Source organism: Cyprinodon variegatus, unplaced genomic scaffold, assembly GCF_000732505.1.
Source record: "Cyprinodon variegatus isolate N-32 unplaced genomic scaffold, C_variegatus-1.0 Scaffold68, whole genome shotgun sequence".
Classification (NCBI taxonomy): Eukaryota; Metazoa; Chordata; class Actinopteri; order Cyprinodontiformes; family Cyprinodontidae; genus Cyprinodon; species Cyprinodon variegatus.
This window is the reverse complement of record NW_015150521.1, coordinates 135,662-153,530: the sequence shown is the minus strand read 5'-3', so window position 1 is coordinate 153,530 and position 17,869 is coordinate 135,662. Positions and strand designations below refer to the sequence as shown.

Genomic DNA, 17,869 nt, shown 5'->3' with positions numbered 1-17,869 from the left:
AGCAATCTCCCCAGTTTAGACTGTCTGGATCAGCTCTGAAATCCACACCCACTGTAATCTATGACAGCATTCACAGTGCCTCCAGTGCAGCCGCATGAGGACGGTTATCAGGCAAAAGCAGATCAGAATCCATTTTTGCCAGGTGCTGGTAAGTCTACACAAATGACACTAAAAATAAATTGTATATCTGTATTTCTAACATATTTCACCCAAGAGGGACTCATTTTATCTTTACTATACTTCAATATATTTATGTGTGTAGACCAGCCATTGTATAAATTAAATCAATTACTACATCTAATGCATTACATAAGTTAAAAACATCTAATACACCAAATAAAACCTTTCTGCTCTCTGTATAGTAATCTATTTCAGAAACCAACTAATGAAAGCACCTGGATGTAAAAACATTTGTATGCTGGGATAAAGGTTGAGCTTCCAGCAGTATGATCCAAAGCAAACTGCTAAAAACAACACAAGTGATTTAATGAGGCACACTTAACTGTGCTGGAGTGTCCTAGTCAAAGCCCAGACTTAATTTCACTTGAAAATCCCAGGCAAGATTGGAAGATCCATTTACAGGCAAAAACCAACCAAAACCAAGAATCTTCCAGAGAGTTGCAGCTTAAAGTGCTGCTAAAAAAGGGCAATAGAAAGAGCAGACTATAGGAAGAAGCTTTTTTTCTTACTTTGGCATATTGCTGTTTGCTTCACAACAAAGAAAATAATACATCTTCAAACCTGTAGACATATTCTGCAAAATAAATGCAGCAAATTTTAATTCCAGGTTGTGAGGCAACAAAAGGGGGAAAATCCTAAAAGGGCCGAGCACCTTAGTAGTTTTAGTATGTTGACTGATTAAGACAAGAATTTCAACACTCAATTTAAGTAGTTTAATACTTAAACAAGAAAGGTTATTGACATACAAATGTTTTGAAAAGAAAATTAAATTTTTTATGTTAACTAAGCATTGGAACATGTCTCTGATCAAGGTTTATCACATGCTATTATTGTTACAGTTTTCAGGTGTTCTACTGAACAATGCGTAGCAAAGCTTCAGGGTTCGCTCGCTGAAGATTTGCCATTAATGACAGCCACCAATCAGAGGGATGGTCCTGAACGCCCTCCTGGAAAAATCATGCTGTGATCAGGCTACTTCCTGCTCCCAGCAGAGGCCTTAAAGAATGACCTGACTTAAGAATGAATACTGCCGTATTTGAAAGTGAGCATCCGTGTTTCCAGCCTGTTATTATTTAATGTCTTTAAGGAGAAAACTGTATTTTCCAAAATCATTGTCATTAGGAGCTATAAGATGGTCTTTTCTGGCTTTGGCAAGTTTCATCAAAAGGAATTCCCTGCGCTCCATCCATTCTCTCAGCTCATGCTCCCCATGAGCCAGTTTACACAACTCATCCTCTGTGCATGTCCCTTTGAGAAATCTGTTGAAAACACAACATCAAATATCAAAATCTACAGTAGAGAAAACAGGCACCAGGAAGAGACCAGGGCTTTAATCCGATCTTACCTCTCACAAACTTTGAAAGTGCCTGTGGGAAATCTGTACTGCCAGCAGTTCTGATCATCCTCCGAGTTGAAAACTCTTTCTTTGTGTTTCTCTGAAGTGATATGCTGCTGCCACTGCTTCTCACTGTTGCAGTTTTTACCACATAGCCAACAATGATTGCCAGCCTGCAAAAAGGAAAAAAAAAACGGTTTTGTATTCTTGTCAATTACAGGGAAAAAGCTAAACTAGAACTCCAGGCTTGACAGGGTACATTTTTCTCAATAGGGTACAGAATGGGATATTTATTATTTAGAAGTTTACTTCATTACATAAAAGCTGTTGGTTCTCTGTCACCATGGATTATATTTCCACATTAAACATGCCAGCTGTCAAATTAAACAGGAAGTGTGTGCATAGGGAGCTGGCTCTGCGACTCACCACTTCCTCAGCATAGTCTGTCGGCATGTGGATCTGTTTGCCGTTCTCCCTGAAAGAATTATTGGACATCTCTTCACCCCAGCCCGGCTTCTGAGACTGCAGCCACTGCTCATAAAGCTGATCCATATCTGGAACTAGAGAGGGACGTTCCATTAATCTGCTGCATTAAAAAGTCCTTACATCTCACTACTGATATCCAGTAAAGTGAGAGATAGTGTTAATAAAAACTCACTGTTGTTTTCTTTCATGTAGGTCCAAAGGTCTCTTTCTTCTACGCTGTGAGCAAATGTGCAATTGCCAATGTATTGACACTTCTTCCCTGCTGTCACGTGCATGCAAATCTAAAAAACAGACAAAGAAAGAATCAGTCACTGATTCATAGGAATCCCTTCAAGCAAAATCATTTTCCACACTCAGGCTACTGCAGTATGTAATAATGTTGGATGTGTACCTCAAACTGAGATGGGATTGGCTTTTTTGTTGGAAGAGGTCTTACTGGTGTCCACTTCTTCCTTTCATTGGAACTTACAAGCACAACTCTCTTGTCCTTCGCCCACCTGAAACAAATCCACCAATAATGTATTAGGTTTTTGGAGCATTAATGAATGTTTTTAAAGATGAAAGAAATTGAAATACTTACGTATGCCGTGCCTTAGCTGTGCAATACTTTTTATTTTTGTCAGCTTCGCTCAGCTGGCCATTTCTCCAGCATTGGCCACAAACAAACATCATCTTCAGATTTGGAGGACCAAATCTTCTCTGGGGATTTGAAAACTAAGGACATAGTTTGAAGACAGTTATTCACTAGAAACCATAAATATACATTTTTTATTGTTTTTACAGAATTACTGGATGCTCTATCAAACGCACTGTGTTTTGTACCTGAGCTCCTTGCAGGGTAGCTGTTCTATCCCAATACTTTTTTGCCTCTTGAACAATACTTTCATGAGTGATACCTGCACGAAGAGAAGAACTAAGTGAAAACTCTTTTTAAACCATCATTTTTTTTCTTCCAATGAAATAAAGCATGTGCCTGTTTTCATATAGCCTTCAACTCCTGGCTCCCTAATGCCATGCTAATATATGGATACCCTATAAAGGTTTAGTGGAGGATTTTCGCAATTTTTTTAAAACACTCGCTCACTCCACTTAAAAAAAAAAATGCACACGCACAAACCTGTACAAAATACCGAGAGGGAGCGCCTATCAAACGCGTGTGAGCATGCATGAGCCCATTACTCCTCTTGAACACTCCGTTTAAAAGTTATTGTTTGCATTGCTCATACAAGCTTACTTTCCAAAAGAAGATTTGCAATTTTCCACTATGTCAGACTTAGCACATGTAAGTGAAAATGTGGATGAGCACGTAAGACAGCTTTACGTTAACATATCACAAGAATGACTGACAATTAGGAGGACCACTTATTTTGATGATTCACATGGAAAAACAACATCCTCCACTATACCTTTAAGCATGTTGATATTTTTTCTATAGACAGACCTTAATAACCTTACAGGGTTCCAGAGTTGGGTGCGGATGGCGGCCGGTCACAGTGAGACTGGTTCTGCTGCATGTTTCTTTCAGTTATAGGTCTTTCTGGTAATTTTCTCAACTGTTACTACATGCTTAGAATGAGGGATTGTAGAAAGGTCTCTGGACTGTTTCTCTTTCCAAAAATAAGCTACAAATAAGATCACCCAATGCAGATTGTTGGTTTTCCTAAGTATAAAAAGATTGTAGTAATGTTGCTAATTAACCATTTCTTAAAAGCATGATTCAGTACCTGATGCAGGGTTCAAAGGAGCATAATGGACTTTAGATTCTGTCTATGTGATGAGACTAAATCGTTTATATATTTCTGTATACATGTTGGATGATTCATTAAAGTGTACAACAGTAGTAAAAATAACAATATACAATCCCTAAACTAAATGAGGGACAATAAGCAATAAGCAATGCAATGTTTGTAAGTAGACACGAAATTTAATCACACCACTTTTTTGTGTCGTTTTAAAATAAAATCTAAAAAGATAAACCGGTATGTTTTCTGCTGCCTAATTTAATCGTATTCAGAAATGCTGTTTGCCATATTTGCTGCATGTAGCCTTATGGGAAATGTTTCATCATACTAGAGACTTTCCTTAATTGGCCCTGCTGTGACTGTGAGTCATTCTAACACATGAATATGGTTTAAACTACGCCATTCTATTGTGGCTGTTTGTTTAGGTTACTCTCATAAGGTGTGAATCCCTTTAGAGGTACATTAAACCTTGTTCTCATTCTTCTAACCACAAGAACAGTGACAAACTTCTTGGTTCTCATAGAGCATAGTACAAATTTAAGCTGTCCCTACATTGCTTGTGCAAAATGCACAGGGGCCTTTTTTTATAGTCTAGTCCAGTCAAGATTCATTTCCAGTTCCTCCAAGGTTACAGCAGCGATAAAATTTGCTGATAATGATATATTACAGTTGTTCTTTGTAAAATGTGTTAAATAGCACACTTACCGAGTTCATGTTGCAACATCCAGACCTTCAGCTCAATCAGGCTGTGGGCGTAGAAACAGTCGTCCTCTCTCACGCAGCCATAACGCACTTCATGCCGGCAAAGATCCAACTGACTATGGGGACTCAAAGGTCTGATTTTGGAATAGCGAACCGTATTGTCCTTCAAAATGTGAACCAGGCACCTGCAAGAACAGAAAAGACGTCAGAATTTTAGCCTTTTGCCTATAATCCCTTTAATGTTTCAGTACGTTTTTAGAGAGAATTAAAATTTGAATGACTCACTTATGAGTCTCAAAGTCATGCTTTGTCACCGGATGAGAGCAAAGAGACGGGTCATCTTTGTTGGTTTTGCTGATTATTCTGGGCTTGTGGTCAAAACACACCTGCAAAACACCAAACAACTATTATAATGGGAAGTTTCTGACAAGTCTAAGAATTTACCATTTACAGTTGTGGCTTTAGATTTAGAGAGAATCATTTTAGCCAAGTTCTTAAATCATATTTTCTGGCAACTTGAAGAAACAATAAAGATTGATGAAATGGTATAGATTTGAAGTATTTTTACTTAATATATGATCAAAGCTGCCAAAATGTAGGTCAAGCCAAACTTTAGTCTCTTTATTACCCATTTAACAATATTATCTTAGCTTTTATACCTTTATATATTTTTAATATATAAATATATATAAACATATATATATTACAGTTGCTTTGGTGTGATTTTTCTTCCATCAAATAATGTCAGAAAAAAAGGCTGAAGTTGTTGCCAGTTGTATAAAATATTTTCATGCTCTGTCAGCTACATGACACAGGAAGGGAAATTCCCCTGAACTTTTATCTTCAGTCAGGAGGAGTGGCGTCCTTTAAACGTTTTTATGGTAACACTGTTTTAGTGGCATGCTAACAACCAGCTACATGTCAGTAAATGAAGAGCACACAACAGGGTTGCTATACAGATAACCAGGCTAATTACCTTGCCAACATTACCTTGTCTGCTTCCCCACTGTTACTTATTGAGGACAAGGAAAGAAAAGACGGCTTTGCACCATAATCATGTTAAATTACTACTTTTTGTTTTGGTCTTCCACCCCTGTTGTAAGAAAAATGTACATGAAAAGCCCCATTTGAGCTTTAAAATTTTTACTGACACTGAATTAAATGTTATTTAAAGGACTACTCACCTCGAAAGTTGACTTTTTTTGTTGCCAACAATCTGTATATATGGATTTCTTATAATGTGGTCTATAGTCACTTATTTGACCAATTTACTGCCGATTTACTGAGCTCCTGCCTTGTTTCTAAAACTTTTTAGTACCCTTCTCAGGTCTAAACTGTCCTTCTTCAACTGATTTATGCTGTTGATGTATTTGATGATGTGATGTAACCCAGAGAAACTCTGGTCACCAGCTCTACCCTGGGCAGCCGCTCTTAGCCAATTCCCTCCTCCAACACAAGGGGGTTCGCTTAGGGACCAACAATAAAATATTTTTTAAATAATGATTATAAGATTTTCTTCTTTTTTTTAAAAGTTAAATAAAAACAGAAAATGCATTGAAATCAGATAAAAGCAAACCTGAATCATCTGTTCTAATGATTTGACATCAGTACCGGTGAGTCGTATGATTGAAAACTGCTTAGTGTGTTTAGAAACAGCCTCTCAGTCAAATAGCAAAGCAGTAAAGAAATAAAAAAACACTAACCCCACAAAGAAACATGAATATCCCTCGATGCTCCTGCAAGATCTTGGGGACAGTTAGCCTGATGTTAGAGTTTGGCCCAAAAGGATCAAAAAGCAGCTCTCTGGAGATAAATCCTTTTCGCTCTAGAGTCCAAACATCAATCTCTTCCTGGCAGTATGCAAATGTGCAGTGACCAGGGTATAGGCACTCTTTTCCAACAGCCACCTCTGAAACACAGAGGTAACATTTTAGTATTGACTTAAGAAAGCCCAAACTAGAGGACAAACGAGTCAGCCATTAAATTGTGCTTAATGAGACCCACAACTGCAAGCAATTCTTCTAAAAACAAGAAAAAAAAACATAAAATGTTCAAGGTTGCTAACAAAAGTCTTCTTATAATTTGTTTAGCAATTATTTCATTTAATAACAAAGAAACGTGTCGGGGAGTGTGTTTGTGGTTTGGATGGTGCAGCTGCATTCAAGTCACCTTTGCAAATGTAGTAAGGTCCTACATATTGTGTTTTTGTTGGTCTAGGTCGTATCAACTTCCACGTTTTGTCAGGTAAATGTTTTATTCTGCCAAGTAATACATCCTTTTTGCATTTATGATCTTCAGTGTGAAGAGTGTAATCCAATACTCCAGGACCTGCATGCAGAAAAAAAACAACAAAAGAATACTTTACACCAAGCTCATATAGCCCTTAAAAAAGGAAAAAGAAATATCTGTTTCGGCTCCGACAAGACTGGGAGGAGACATTTTCTACACTGACATAACGATGCCTCACCTGTTTTGACGTAGCACATTGAGCAAGCTTGCTTGAATTCATGCGTCTCAGCTAAAGGGTTCTTTGCTAAATCCACAGCAGCAGGGAGGTCCTTCACTTCAGGCATGCCCAAAGGCATCCCCATTGGCTCATCTTTATGGTTCAGCTGGATTTAATAAAAAGGCTAACAATTAGAAAGGTACCTAATTTAAAATGATCATATTAAAACTTCTGGTTAAGAGTAATTACCGTTGGAATGAAGGGACTATGAGCATAATCTGAAAATATTGGAACAAAAAAATAAATTATGAAATTTTATTCACTTCGGTCTTTTTGGAACATATGTAAATTTGTGCTAAACCATTTTATCTGAGATGTAACCCACCTGTTTTGTATTCTGATATCCGGAGACTGTCCATCGAGTCCAGCGGTGAGGGTAAGCTGTGAAAAGTGTCCATGCCAAATAAAGTATTGGATCCTGACTTGTTATAAAGAGGCGGTAGAGTGACTGTGCACTGCTGTGAACCACTGTGTAAAAAAGGGTTCATGTCAGACGGCATCAGGAATGGACTTGACAAAGAACTACCAGAGGAAATACTGGTTGGCAAAGGAATGGGGCCTTTAACGATGGGGATGCCCTGAAAAAAAAGAGACAAAAAGGTTTAACTATAAAAGTCAAAAACAATCTACAGTTGGTTTAACTTCCCCCACTAACCAGATCTGGTTCAGGGCCAGCTTGGTCCAGCAGATCATCTAGGTCATCCCCGATGATGTCGGTGTCAAAGTCTTGACTGGATTCAAGAATCGAACAAGGCTTGCTGGTTCGGCACCCGTTTACAAACGAGTGCATGGAAAGAGGAACAGATGTAGGGGCAGATACGGGCAGGGGGATAGACTCGAACCCCGGTGGCTCAGTTGGGGGTACAGATAAAACACTGTTGCTAGGAGGAAGTTCATCAACCACAGAGTCATTCAGAGGTGGGTGCATTGATACAGGCGGTTGTATCGGAGCTGGACCTGAAGCCAAAACACTGCTATCTTGGGCAAATGGAGGCACTTCTAAAACACACACACACAAAAAAAAAAAACATTATATCTCAACTGCAGATCCAGATCAAAACATTTCGATAGTAAAACTCACCATTTTCTATATCTTCAACAGAATCTGAGCCATAAGGAAACTGAAAATAAAGAAACAGCACAGATTAATGTATTGCTTGAGAAAGTGTTGTTTTTTTCCCCGGATGAAACCTTGAGGGTGTTGCATACTTTGTCACATGATGCATCTTGATAACTTGATCCACGCAAAACATTCAAGGCAGGCTGTTGGAGGAAAAAAATAAAAAATTAAAAGTGTTGAACTTGTGTAGATTCCGATATTTACTAAATCTTTTTTTAAACCCATAAAGGGACAGAGATAACTTGAACCAACATTGCCATGAAGAGCAATGCTGGAAACAAGCTGATTTTCACACATACCTTACTTCTTACATAAGCTTTGCGGATTTTCAACCCCAAAATTTTGGCAAGGTCCTGAGTCAGCTGTGTGACATTGGAATCCTGGGAAGACAAAACAGCAGCTGAGAAACACTCTTTGTATATCAGCCTCATGTTTTAGACAAGGAAAACGTAAGAAACCCCAAGCAGGTGGTTTAATCTTTATTTTGCTTTTTAAATAAAGGAAATAAATCCTTTTCTTAAGTTCTTTCAGGTTGGAAACTTTCCTTTTTGCCAAGTTCTGTTATTCTGGATGTATTTTAACCTCCATCCTTTTCAAACTCATAAGGCTTTGATCATTTGTTTGATTAGACTTTTTTTGGTTCCCGCATTAACAGGAGACTGATGGACTCAGTTGGTTTTCAGTTTATTTTAGACGTTCTAAATAAATTTTGTTTCTCTTTTAAAAGCCAGACAAATAAAGAATAAAGAAATTAAATATTTTTTTCCTAGTCTACCAGCCATGAGTAATCACTACTTATTTTTAGTGGATCCAGAGTTGTCTTAGAGCAGTCCATAAAGTCCCAGGAGAATGAACTTTCAAATCAACCATGCTCAATGATTGACAGAGGTTGAAAAGAACAAACTTTTCTCTACTATATTTAACTGTATCAGCTGAAGTCACACTGTCCCTGGTTTTCACACAGCTTGAAACACCATGAAACACTAGTAGAAATTGTAGTTAATTTATAATTCCTATTTTTTCCACTTCTTAACACCTCAGTGATACTTAAAATAGTCAGTGCAGAGACTTCTTCACAGGACCAACAAAATAAGTCATCATAACCAGAAAGGGCTTAAGTGTGCTCATTGATTGAAAGAGATTGAAGAGTTTAATGTCTGCTCCATCTGCAAACAGAGTAGAATTAAAACCTATAATAGCCACCAGCCTGTTTCTCAGGGCATCTCATTTTTGCTGTAACCAGCTGTAATCTAATGTATTCACCGACTGAGCAAATATCACTGCCTACTTTTGTCTCTGTATTTTTTTCTCCCCTTAAATTGGAACAACTCTCTGCAGGAGCTGAGCCCAGTCTCTTCATTGGTTCGGCAGCTTTAATGCGGCAAATAAATGTCAAAATATGAGAATTAGGACATTTGTTCTCCCCCAAGCCTGCTGCTGAAATGTTGTGCTAAATGAAAATTTGCCCCTTATTCTTTGATTTCCAACTTTGACTTCCCCCTCTGGCAGTTAGGCAAAATCCACAGAAAAACTGCACNAACCAGCTGTAATCTAATGTATTCACCGACTGAGCAAATATCACTGCCTACTTTTGTCTCTGTATTTTTTTCTCCCCTTAAATTGGAACAACTCTCTGCAGGAGCTGAGCCCAGTCTCTTCATTGGTTCGGCAGCTTTAATGCGGCAAATAAATGTCAAAATATGAGAATTAGGACATTTGTTCTCCCCCAAGCCTGCTGCTAGCATGTTGTGCTAAATGAAAATTTGCCCCTTATTCTTTGATTTCCAACTTTGACTTCCCCCTCTGGCAGTTAGGCAAAATCCACAGAAAAACTGCACCTTCTTATAAGCCGCAAGGTTCAAAGGGTGGGGAAAAAGTAGCAGCCTATAGTCTGGGAAATACGGTACTTTAAAAACCTCCAACAATCCCAACACTTCTGCTTACCTGAGGCACTGCAAGCGAACATTTGGCAACAGCCTCATAGGCCTCCTGATGTCTCCCCATCTCCTTCAGGGCTTTTGCTTTTCTGTACAGTGCTCTGTAGTTCCCCTCGTTCAGCTGGAGAGCCTTTTCACAGTCTTCTAAAGCTTGGTCATAAAGTCCCTTGGAGAAATTAGATGAAAAATGGTGTTTACTTAAAAGAGCTGTTCATTTCACAGCAACAAAATTGCACCTTGTTGGATTGGCGTGTGCCCTATTTTGAAAACAGTAAGGTCATTTTATTGAGATGAAGCAAAAAGAAATTCCTTAGTTCTAAAATTCTAGGTTGTCTTTTCCACAAATTCAATTTTAAAACCTTGATCGCAATCATAACCCAAAGACCAACCAGACACTGGTCCAAAACTCTCTTTGAAGTCTGTTTTTAAATATTAGCAAGCCAAAAAACAAAAAAACAAAATCAGTATTCATGTTTACATACACAATATTTTGATTGGATTAAATTGCACTTGTGTTCAAAACAAAAAAATGGACTTAAGTGCAATATGGAATAGACCGCCCGATCAGATGCATGATGCATCATGTAAACATGCTAGAAGAAATATAACAACAGAATCAGGTAGAAATACGCCACATCACTCTCTAGTGCACCATGCTCAGTAATGTCACCATGCCTAATTCAAAATACCCCGAAAAGTGTTTCAATGCAGGGTGGTCGGACTTCGATCACTTTTAAACCACCTCTCTCAGTTGGATTACAGCTTTATTCAAATGCTGCCGAATCCAATGAATTAGTCTGACTGGCTATTCATTCTCAGTTCTCAGGCTGATAAGAAGATGGTTGAACTGGATACAAACAATGGTTCAGTTTTCTAGATAGAAAACTTCCAAGGACACCTGCGTCTTCTCCTGAAATACGAAGCTCATGCGTTTTGACATAATGAGACCAGGGATCCGTTTCATGAAGCAAGTTTACCAAAAACACCAAGGTTTCTAAACCACAAAACAGGGAAACTTTTTTTTTCCCCACAAAGAGTTTCCTCAAACTCTGAGCCACCGTAGTAACATTCTCCCCAGAGTTAACCTGGTCGGTAGCAGGTTTTCTTCTATAAACTCAATGTGTACTGTCTCAGCTCTCCTTACAGCCAATCACGTTGTTTTATTTCCTGATATAGTCAGATTTTTGTCGTAGTTTTATGCATATAAAAAAAATATATATATGTTGACAGGACAGTCGTTTTGATGTGTACTAGTTTTACTGAATATGTATTCCTGAAATTTGGGGGGGAAAAAAAAGTATTTGTCTAAATTACCATTTCAAACAGAATGACATTCTCCACATCTAGAATAAACATTCTTAATGCCTATTAATTAATTTCAAATATCCATATTCCCAATATTACTGCCCAGCATTTGTATTATTTTAACAATGAAAAAATGTTTTTCGGATATCATTAATGCATTTTCAGTCAAGCTGATAAATGTCAGAATGACCACTTAAAATGTTAATTCTTACTAGTAATATTTTTTTTTTTTTTACTTTCTAAAATTCAGTTTCTGCTACAAAAATGTAATTTAGAAAATGTATTATTACAGTCAGGTCTAGGAGTGTAATTTTGATCAGAAAGAATCATATTTTATTGATCTGCAAATAACAGAGAGGAGTGCTTTTAATAAATGTAAAAACAGCCTACCACAGTCCACTCCATATAAACTTACAAATTAACTCAAGCTCTTCTCCTTTGCCATTTTCCTCTCCTCTGTAGCTGTAGCGCAGTTTCTCTCTTTAAAACACATTATTCTTTTTTTCTTGCATTTCTGCATTACAATCTCTAGTTCCAGTGGGGTGAAATAGGCACTTCCTGTTGCCTGTTGTCATGGTGACTCGTCAAATCTGTGCTCCACTGATAATGGCTTTTTGTACTTGTTGCGCACGCATTTAACTCTGAGCGGACCTACTTAAAATGGATTGAACTAATTGATAGCAGACATTGTGAAACCAAACACTTGGCTAGATTAATTTAGAGTTGCAGATATTAATCTGAATTTGTTACACCTGCTTCATGAAACAGACCCCAGGTTATATCAGGACTCTCTCGTTCTGAGCAAACAAATTGAACAAGTTATCCATAGCTGAATAACAAGAAAACCCCTTTGGAGAATCCCATGGGCTTAAGTTCCTCAGTAGCAAACTTTTTTTCACCGAGAAGAAAAGGAAGTGAGACTAGAACAGAAGTGATGCACTACAACCAGCTGAAACCAACTTACTGGAACAATATTGAGGTAAGCAGCAGCTCGATTTGCATACAGTTTTTCCAGTAAACCTGTTGGAACACAGATTTTTTCCTCCGAATCGGCATATTCTGCTATATTAAGTGCCTCTGTGTACATCTCAATGGACTTTGTCCATTCTCCCTCTCGAAACACATCATTTCCTTCTCCAAACAGATTCCACACAAGGTCCTTTATGAACACCTGGATACAGGAGAAAAAAATGCAAGAGAACAAAAACATGTTTACAGGTTAAGAAGTATATATCAATATATGAAAACAAGAAAATAAAATAAAAAACTTCAGTATTTCACTTAATTTGAAAGACTGCATTTTAATCTTGTCAAACAAACATGTTCATGGAAAATTTAAGACACTGCACCCACATTCAAATTCCCAGAGCTCACCTCATACTGCTCTTGGCTTCCAGGAAATGGAAGGGTTGATCTAAAAGCAAAAGACGAAACAGGTTTCAGATCTCCCATAAGTTAGTTATATTTGAAACACAAACACACAAAATATACATGTCTATATACATAACGCATATCTCAAAGTCTAGAGGCCCATAAACCCTCTTAAAGAGAAAAGAACCACCATAATTCTGCAACAAATACTAAATTAATCTCTAGACTAAACTGCTCAAGTTTATCAGTTTATTAACAATTAGAATGTTTTCCAGTTTATAAGCCCCTGATTCCTAACATAAATCAACCCAAAAAATAAGGCAATAGAACAGTGCATTCAGGTTTAGTTTTTTTTTTTTCTTCCATGTGATAAAACATGTTCTATCTCAAAGAATACCACAGCAGGCATTGTGCAAAAGTGGGGACAGTGAGATCGAGCCCGAACATCCTGGGTCAACAGGAAGACGCCTTTGGCAGCAGTGGACTGGGTGACATTGGTGAAAACAAATGAACAGTCCAGTGTAGGGGTGTACAGTACCATTAGCCTCTGGCTGGATGCAAATAAGCAAACAAATCTCAGGATTTAGAAAATGAAAAACAATACCCACACAGTTTTGACTGATGATTTCAAAGCTTAAAAAAGTGCTCCAAGGCAAGAACAAAGTTTAATAACCAAATGATTGTTTAATCGAACTTAATTATTCTAAATACCAACAGATTATAGGTCTAAATATAATTAACATCAGGATATTGCCTAAGACAACAGACTGCAAACACATTAGTCAAGAAGCTATCTTAACTAATATTAAATCTTCACAAAGGTTTTGAAATCTATTGATGTCATTACATGTCTATAATTAATCAGCTATCAGTTGAAAGAACAGATGATGACAAAAGAATAAATTACATTTTGTTATGCAGTTATTTGGTTCTTGATTTACTTTCTTTAGAAAGACTAAAGTTGTTAAACCTGGAAAATAGATCATTATATTATTTTTTTTAAAAATTACACTTAAAACAAATCTGATCTCTATAAACTGTATTGATGTCTTTTTGGAAAAAAGAAATCAAACCAGGGTCTCTGACACATCCTTGCCGTCACCAAGTGATAAATGTCATGAATGATGTGATCTAAACGTGCTTGCTCTTAACACTCTAAAAGACAGTAAATCTATATTTTTGTAGGTATTTTACTTTCTTCCTATGGGACAACACTGAATACTAGGACACTTAGACAAATCAAGCTTCATTAATTATTTCCTTTCTCCGTGTGACTCTCACTGTGAAGGGGGGCAGGTTTGTCATTCTGTCCAAAACTTTCTCATATTATTCACCTGAAGTTGAAGACAATGGCGCACAGCAAATATCTGTCTGAAGATCTGAAAAAACAAACTGTTTCTCTAGATAAAGAGGCAGATTCTAAAACTGCCCACACCCTGAAACTGACCTGCAGGGAGCTGGTGAGGACTATAAGGGGGTTTAACAGGACTGGTTCGACTCAGAACAGCTCAGCTCAAGACGACAAGTGATCACGCTCAGCATCATATCTGATTTTATTTTATACCAGATGTGATATTTTCCCTCCCAGAAATTATTTCTAAAAACTTAATTCACTCAAAGAGCAACTTAAGACAAGCTGTAAAAAATGCTAGCAGGACAGGTCGGTAAGCCCAGCCATTATACATTTTTTGCTCATTTATCAGTTTTGAGTAAGAACAAATAGTGATGGTCTAACATCACTTTGAACTAAAGGAGCCCACAGAGTGCACAAGTAACAAGAAAATAAAACAGATTTTTCCTGAAAAAGAAAAAAGAAAAAGAAGTCAATTCATTAACCAGATTTAAGGTGGGAAGAATTGTTAAGAACACCACAAGAAGAATACTCAATAAAAGTACATAGTTTTTAATGTCCCTCTTAATACATTTTAGATACTGGTTTTTGTGTCTCTTTGAATAGTCATGGTAAACCATTGGATATATTTTTTAAGCATTTAAATGTCAATATGGAGCCCAAAAGTAAAAACATTAGGGTACTGAATTTACATTTATGTAAATCAGCACATGCAGAGTAATACTAGCAATTAAAGGGTGGATCATTTAAACTGCTGGGTCGAGGTTTACATGAGAAATATAGGTCAGCAAATACATACACGCATAGTAACAGTGTTAATGTCATAATTTTAATCTCAAACAGCCAACATAATGAGCTGCAACAGGATATAGTATATAATCAATAAATAAACTACAAGAATCACCAGTTAACTTCTAAGCTTAACTTGAACCTTTCAAAATAAAGAGGAACTTTGAAGCTACTGCATTTGTAAAGCTACACTGTTCACTCCATGAGTAACCTCTGCAGAAACGGTTCTGCTACACCGTCGATAATTTGATCACTCTCCAGTATGTTCACTACATATTTATTGGGAAGAACTGTTGGTGCTCTTCTGTGGAGGTCGTATTATTTGATCTCAACTTTAGGCTGTTTGATACCTAGCAATAAATAAGGACTTATGGTATATCATTTTGTTCAGTCAGTGATTGACAGATAATGTTCCACAGATGAATACTCAGTGGGAGCCAGAGCAATGCGAATCTAGGTATATGCACCAGAGGCTTTTTGTTTTCCTTGGCCAGGCTTTATGGCAAACCTTTTCTGGATTTCTGCAGCACACTGTCTGCCAGCAGTCGTTTATGGCCCACTCTCCAATCGCACACTAGAATGATCAGCCTGACTGTAGCAGAGGAGTGGAAATGAAGGTGCTTTCACAGTGTTGCCACAAAACAAAAGCAAAACTGCCTGGTCGAAAAGACTTCCACTGCCCAGGGAGAGCTAACTGAACCAGAGGGTTTTATATTGAAATGTGAAAAACAAAACTGCAATGAATGGATGAATCAATATTTTACCCACCCAATAGCCAACAATCTGCATAAAGGTGTTTCCATTCCTGTCAAGCAAAATTACAAAGCACGAAAATATATGCACACAGTTCGATGAAGACAGGCAGATTAAGGGGATGGAGGAGAGGAACCAAACCTCTGGTCAAATGATCTGCTTCAAGTGTGTGTGTGTGTGTGTTGGGTACAAGGTAAGGACTACAAAAACAAGGGCTGCCTGACCTTTAGTCATGTACAGTGATGGGAGTAGAGTGCTGCCAGCTGCATTAAATGGGAACCACGAATGCCAAAATGTACTGTGATAAACTGAAGCAGATAAATGATACACTTCCCTCAGAAAAACAGCCACAGCATGGAATTCCGATGTGACAAAAAACCCCTTAGTCCAGGATAATCACATTCTTTCTAAAAATAACAACTAAGCAGCAGAAAATCTAACCCTATAATATTGTGACTTACACCTATAGCTAAAACTCCCACATGATCTGGATCATTACCAAATTTTAATGAATGATTCCTTGGCATGAGGTGCACTTTTGATAACAATTTACTTAAAATCCTTCCACAAGTTTATAAATATGGTACAGCATGTGCCTGTTCTGTCCTTACATTCTTCGTTTACTCTGCTTTCTTGTTACATCAGCAGATCGAGACTTTGAGTGAGGCACAGCTCACCTTTCCTGTGTTTCTGTCTTCAGTATATTACTACGTTTACATTGAACGAGATTTGAGCAGCAGAAGCAGCAGGTTTACATACAAAGCCTGCAGCGCATCTCTAGCATCTGAGCAGCGTCTCATGAGAATCTAAGGTGCTAAACAAGCAGCAGATGCTGGAGTTGGAAAATGTGAACTTTTACTGCTCAAGCTGTTACATCAACCAATCAGAAAAGCTGATCAGGGAGCCTGTAGATAGAAAAAAAAAGCACTGCTCATCAGAGATGTCAGCATGTCAGAATGTGTGTGTGTACATACATATATATATATATATATATATATAAAAACACACACTATTACGTTTACATATAAGGCAAGGATATTTGTTTTTATTCACAAAAAACTGAGAGCTATGATTATTCCACTGAAACAGTTTATTAATGTAATCTATACAATGCAGTATAATACATGTGAACCTTTTTGAGTCCAATGCTGAAGCTGTCAATAGTCACTGCTGCCGCTCTCTGGTTTAAGGGGGAACTGCTTGTTCCACCAAATAATGTTAAAGAATTTTTTTCTTTTTTTAATCCTGTATCTGGATTATAATGAGGATCATCACCAACATGTAATGGATTATTTCTTGGACTGATATACACCTTTGGTAAAAAAAAAAAATCCTTAAAACCTGTTTGTATCTTTTCAAGTCACCTCTTATAAAGACAGAGAGACAAAGAAAGAAAGACACATAACTTGGCAGAAGTAAAAAAACTGAGGATAAAGGCGTCGGACTGGCCAAGCCCCTCCCCAGACCTAAACCATATCAAGTATCTGTGGGGTTTCTTCAAACAGAGTTTCTATCACTGTTTCTATCCTCAATAGGTTTAAGATAATAAAGGAAAGACATTGAAACCATACAGCAAACTTTAGGCAAAAATGTGAACATTTTAACTTATATTCTCTTGGAACAAGAGGTTTAGATAAAAATGAAGCTATGTTGAATTATATTGTGGAGAAAGCTAACCTACACAGCAGTATAAATGGTTTAGACGGATAAGAGGGAATGTAGCATCACACTGTGTAGCATAGTCCAGACTTCTAACAACATAGAAACAAAATCTAAGCACAGACAGTAAAATACTTGTCTAATAACAATAGTCAAATCAGAACAGTGTTTATTACAAAGGAACTGCAGCTTCCTTTCTAGCTTTCACTTGGTCTTAAAGTATAAATGTATGTGACAAACAGCGTTGTTTTTGACAGCCATCTTACATTTAGTCTTAAGGACGAAAACTATTATTAGTTTTAGTCGATTAAATCAAAGTGTCTCACAAAAGCTGTGAAAATAGCAGATGTAGTTCAACACATCATATTGGTTAATATAGCAAACGGACAAGCTAACAAAATCCATGATTAAGGAATGGTTTTAGACATATAAGGTTTCCACCCCAAAGCAAACACTTCCTAATCTACTATAAATTATGCATTGCACACAGATCAATAAAATCTTCATTGCTCAAAAAAAGCAAAGAACAAAAAATTATTCTTTCTGCTTTGGTAATGCCTTGGTTACCGCTGCGCAGGGGTCAAAGTAGATTTAAAATCACAGGCTTTTGATATAAAAAAAATACAGAGAGA

At 37.3% G+C, this 17,869-nt stretch overlaps 1 protein-coding gene across 1 annotated transcript in view; it reads right to left on the bottom strand.

The window, feature by feature from the left end:
* Positions 1 to 879: 879 nt before the first annotated feature.
* The window catches only part of zc3h7a (zinc finger CCCH-type containing 7A), a 22,282-nt gene continuing 5,292 nt past the window's right edge, over positions 880 to 17,869 (bottom strand). Inside the window, exons 3-23 of the mRNA XM_015372108.1 lie at positions 12,689 to 12,728; positions 12,279 to 12,485; positions 10,017 to 10,175; positions 8,372 to 8,452; positions 8,162 to 8,215; positions 8,034 to 8,073; positions 7,608 to 7,951; positions 7,278 to 7,530; positions 7,142 to 7,170; positions 6,914 to 7,058; positions 6,616 to 6,774; positions 6,150 to 6,355; positions 4,732 to 4,832; positions 4,450 to 4,631; positions 2,825 to 2,898; positions 2,583 to 2,716; positions 2,394 to 2,499; positions 2,175 to 2,283; positions 1,943 to 2,076; positions 1,526 to 1,689; positions 880 to 1,439 (exon numbers count right to left, since the gene is read on the bottom strand). Coding sequence (XP_015227594.1) covers positions 1,250 to 1,439; positions 1,526 to 1,689; positions 1,943 to 2,076; positions 2,175 to 2,283; positions 2,394 to 2,499; positions 2,583 to 2,716; positions 2,825 to 2,898; positions 4,450 to 4,631; positions 4,732 to 4,832; positions 6,150 to 6,355; positions 6,616 to 6,774; positions 6,914 to 7,058; positions 7,142 to 7,170; positions 7,278 to 7,530; positions 7,608 to 7,951; positions 8,034 to 8,073; positions 8,162 to 8,215; positions 8,372 to 8,452; positions 10,017 to 10,175; positions 12,279 to 12,485; positions 12,689 to 12,728 — 2,911 coding nt within the window. The 3' untranslated portion in view covers positions 880 to 1,249. The remainder of the gene's footprint in view (positions 1,440 to 1,525; positions 1,690 to 1,942; positions 2,077 to 2,174; positions 2,284 to 2,393; positions 2,500 to 2,582; positions 2,717 to 2,824; positions 2,899 to 4,449; positions 4,632 to 4,731; positions 4,833 to 6,149; positions 6,356 to 6,615; positions 6,775 to 6,913; positions 7,059 to 7,141; positions 7,171 to 7,277; positions 7,531 to 7,607; positions 7,952 to 8,033; positions 8,074 to 8,161; positions 8,216 to 8,371; positions 8,453 to 10,016; positions 10,176 to 12,278; positions 12,486 to 12,688; positions 12,729 to 17,869) is intronic.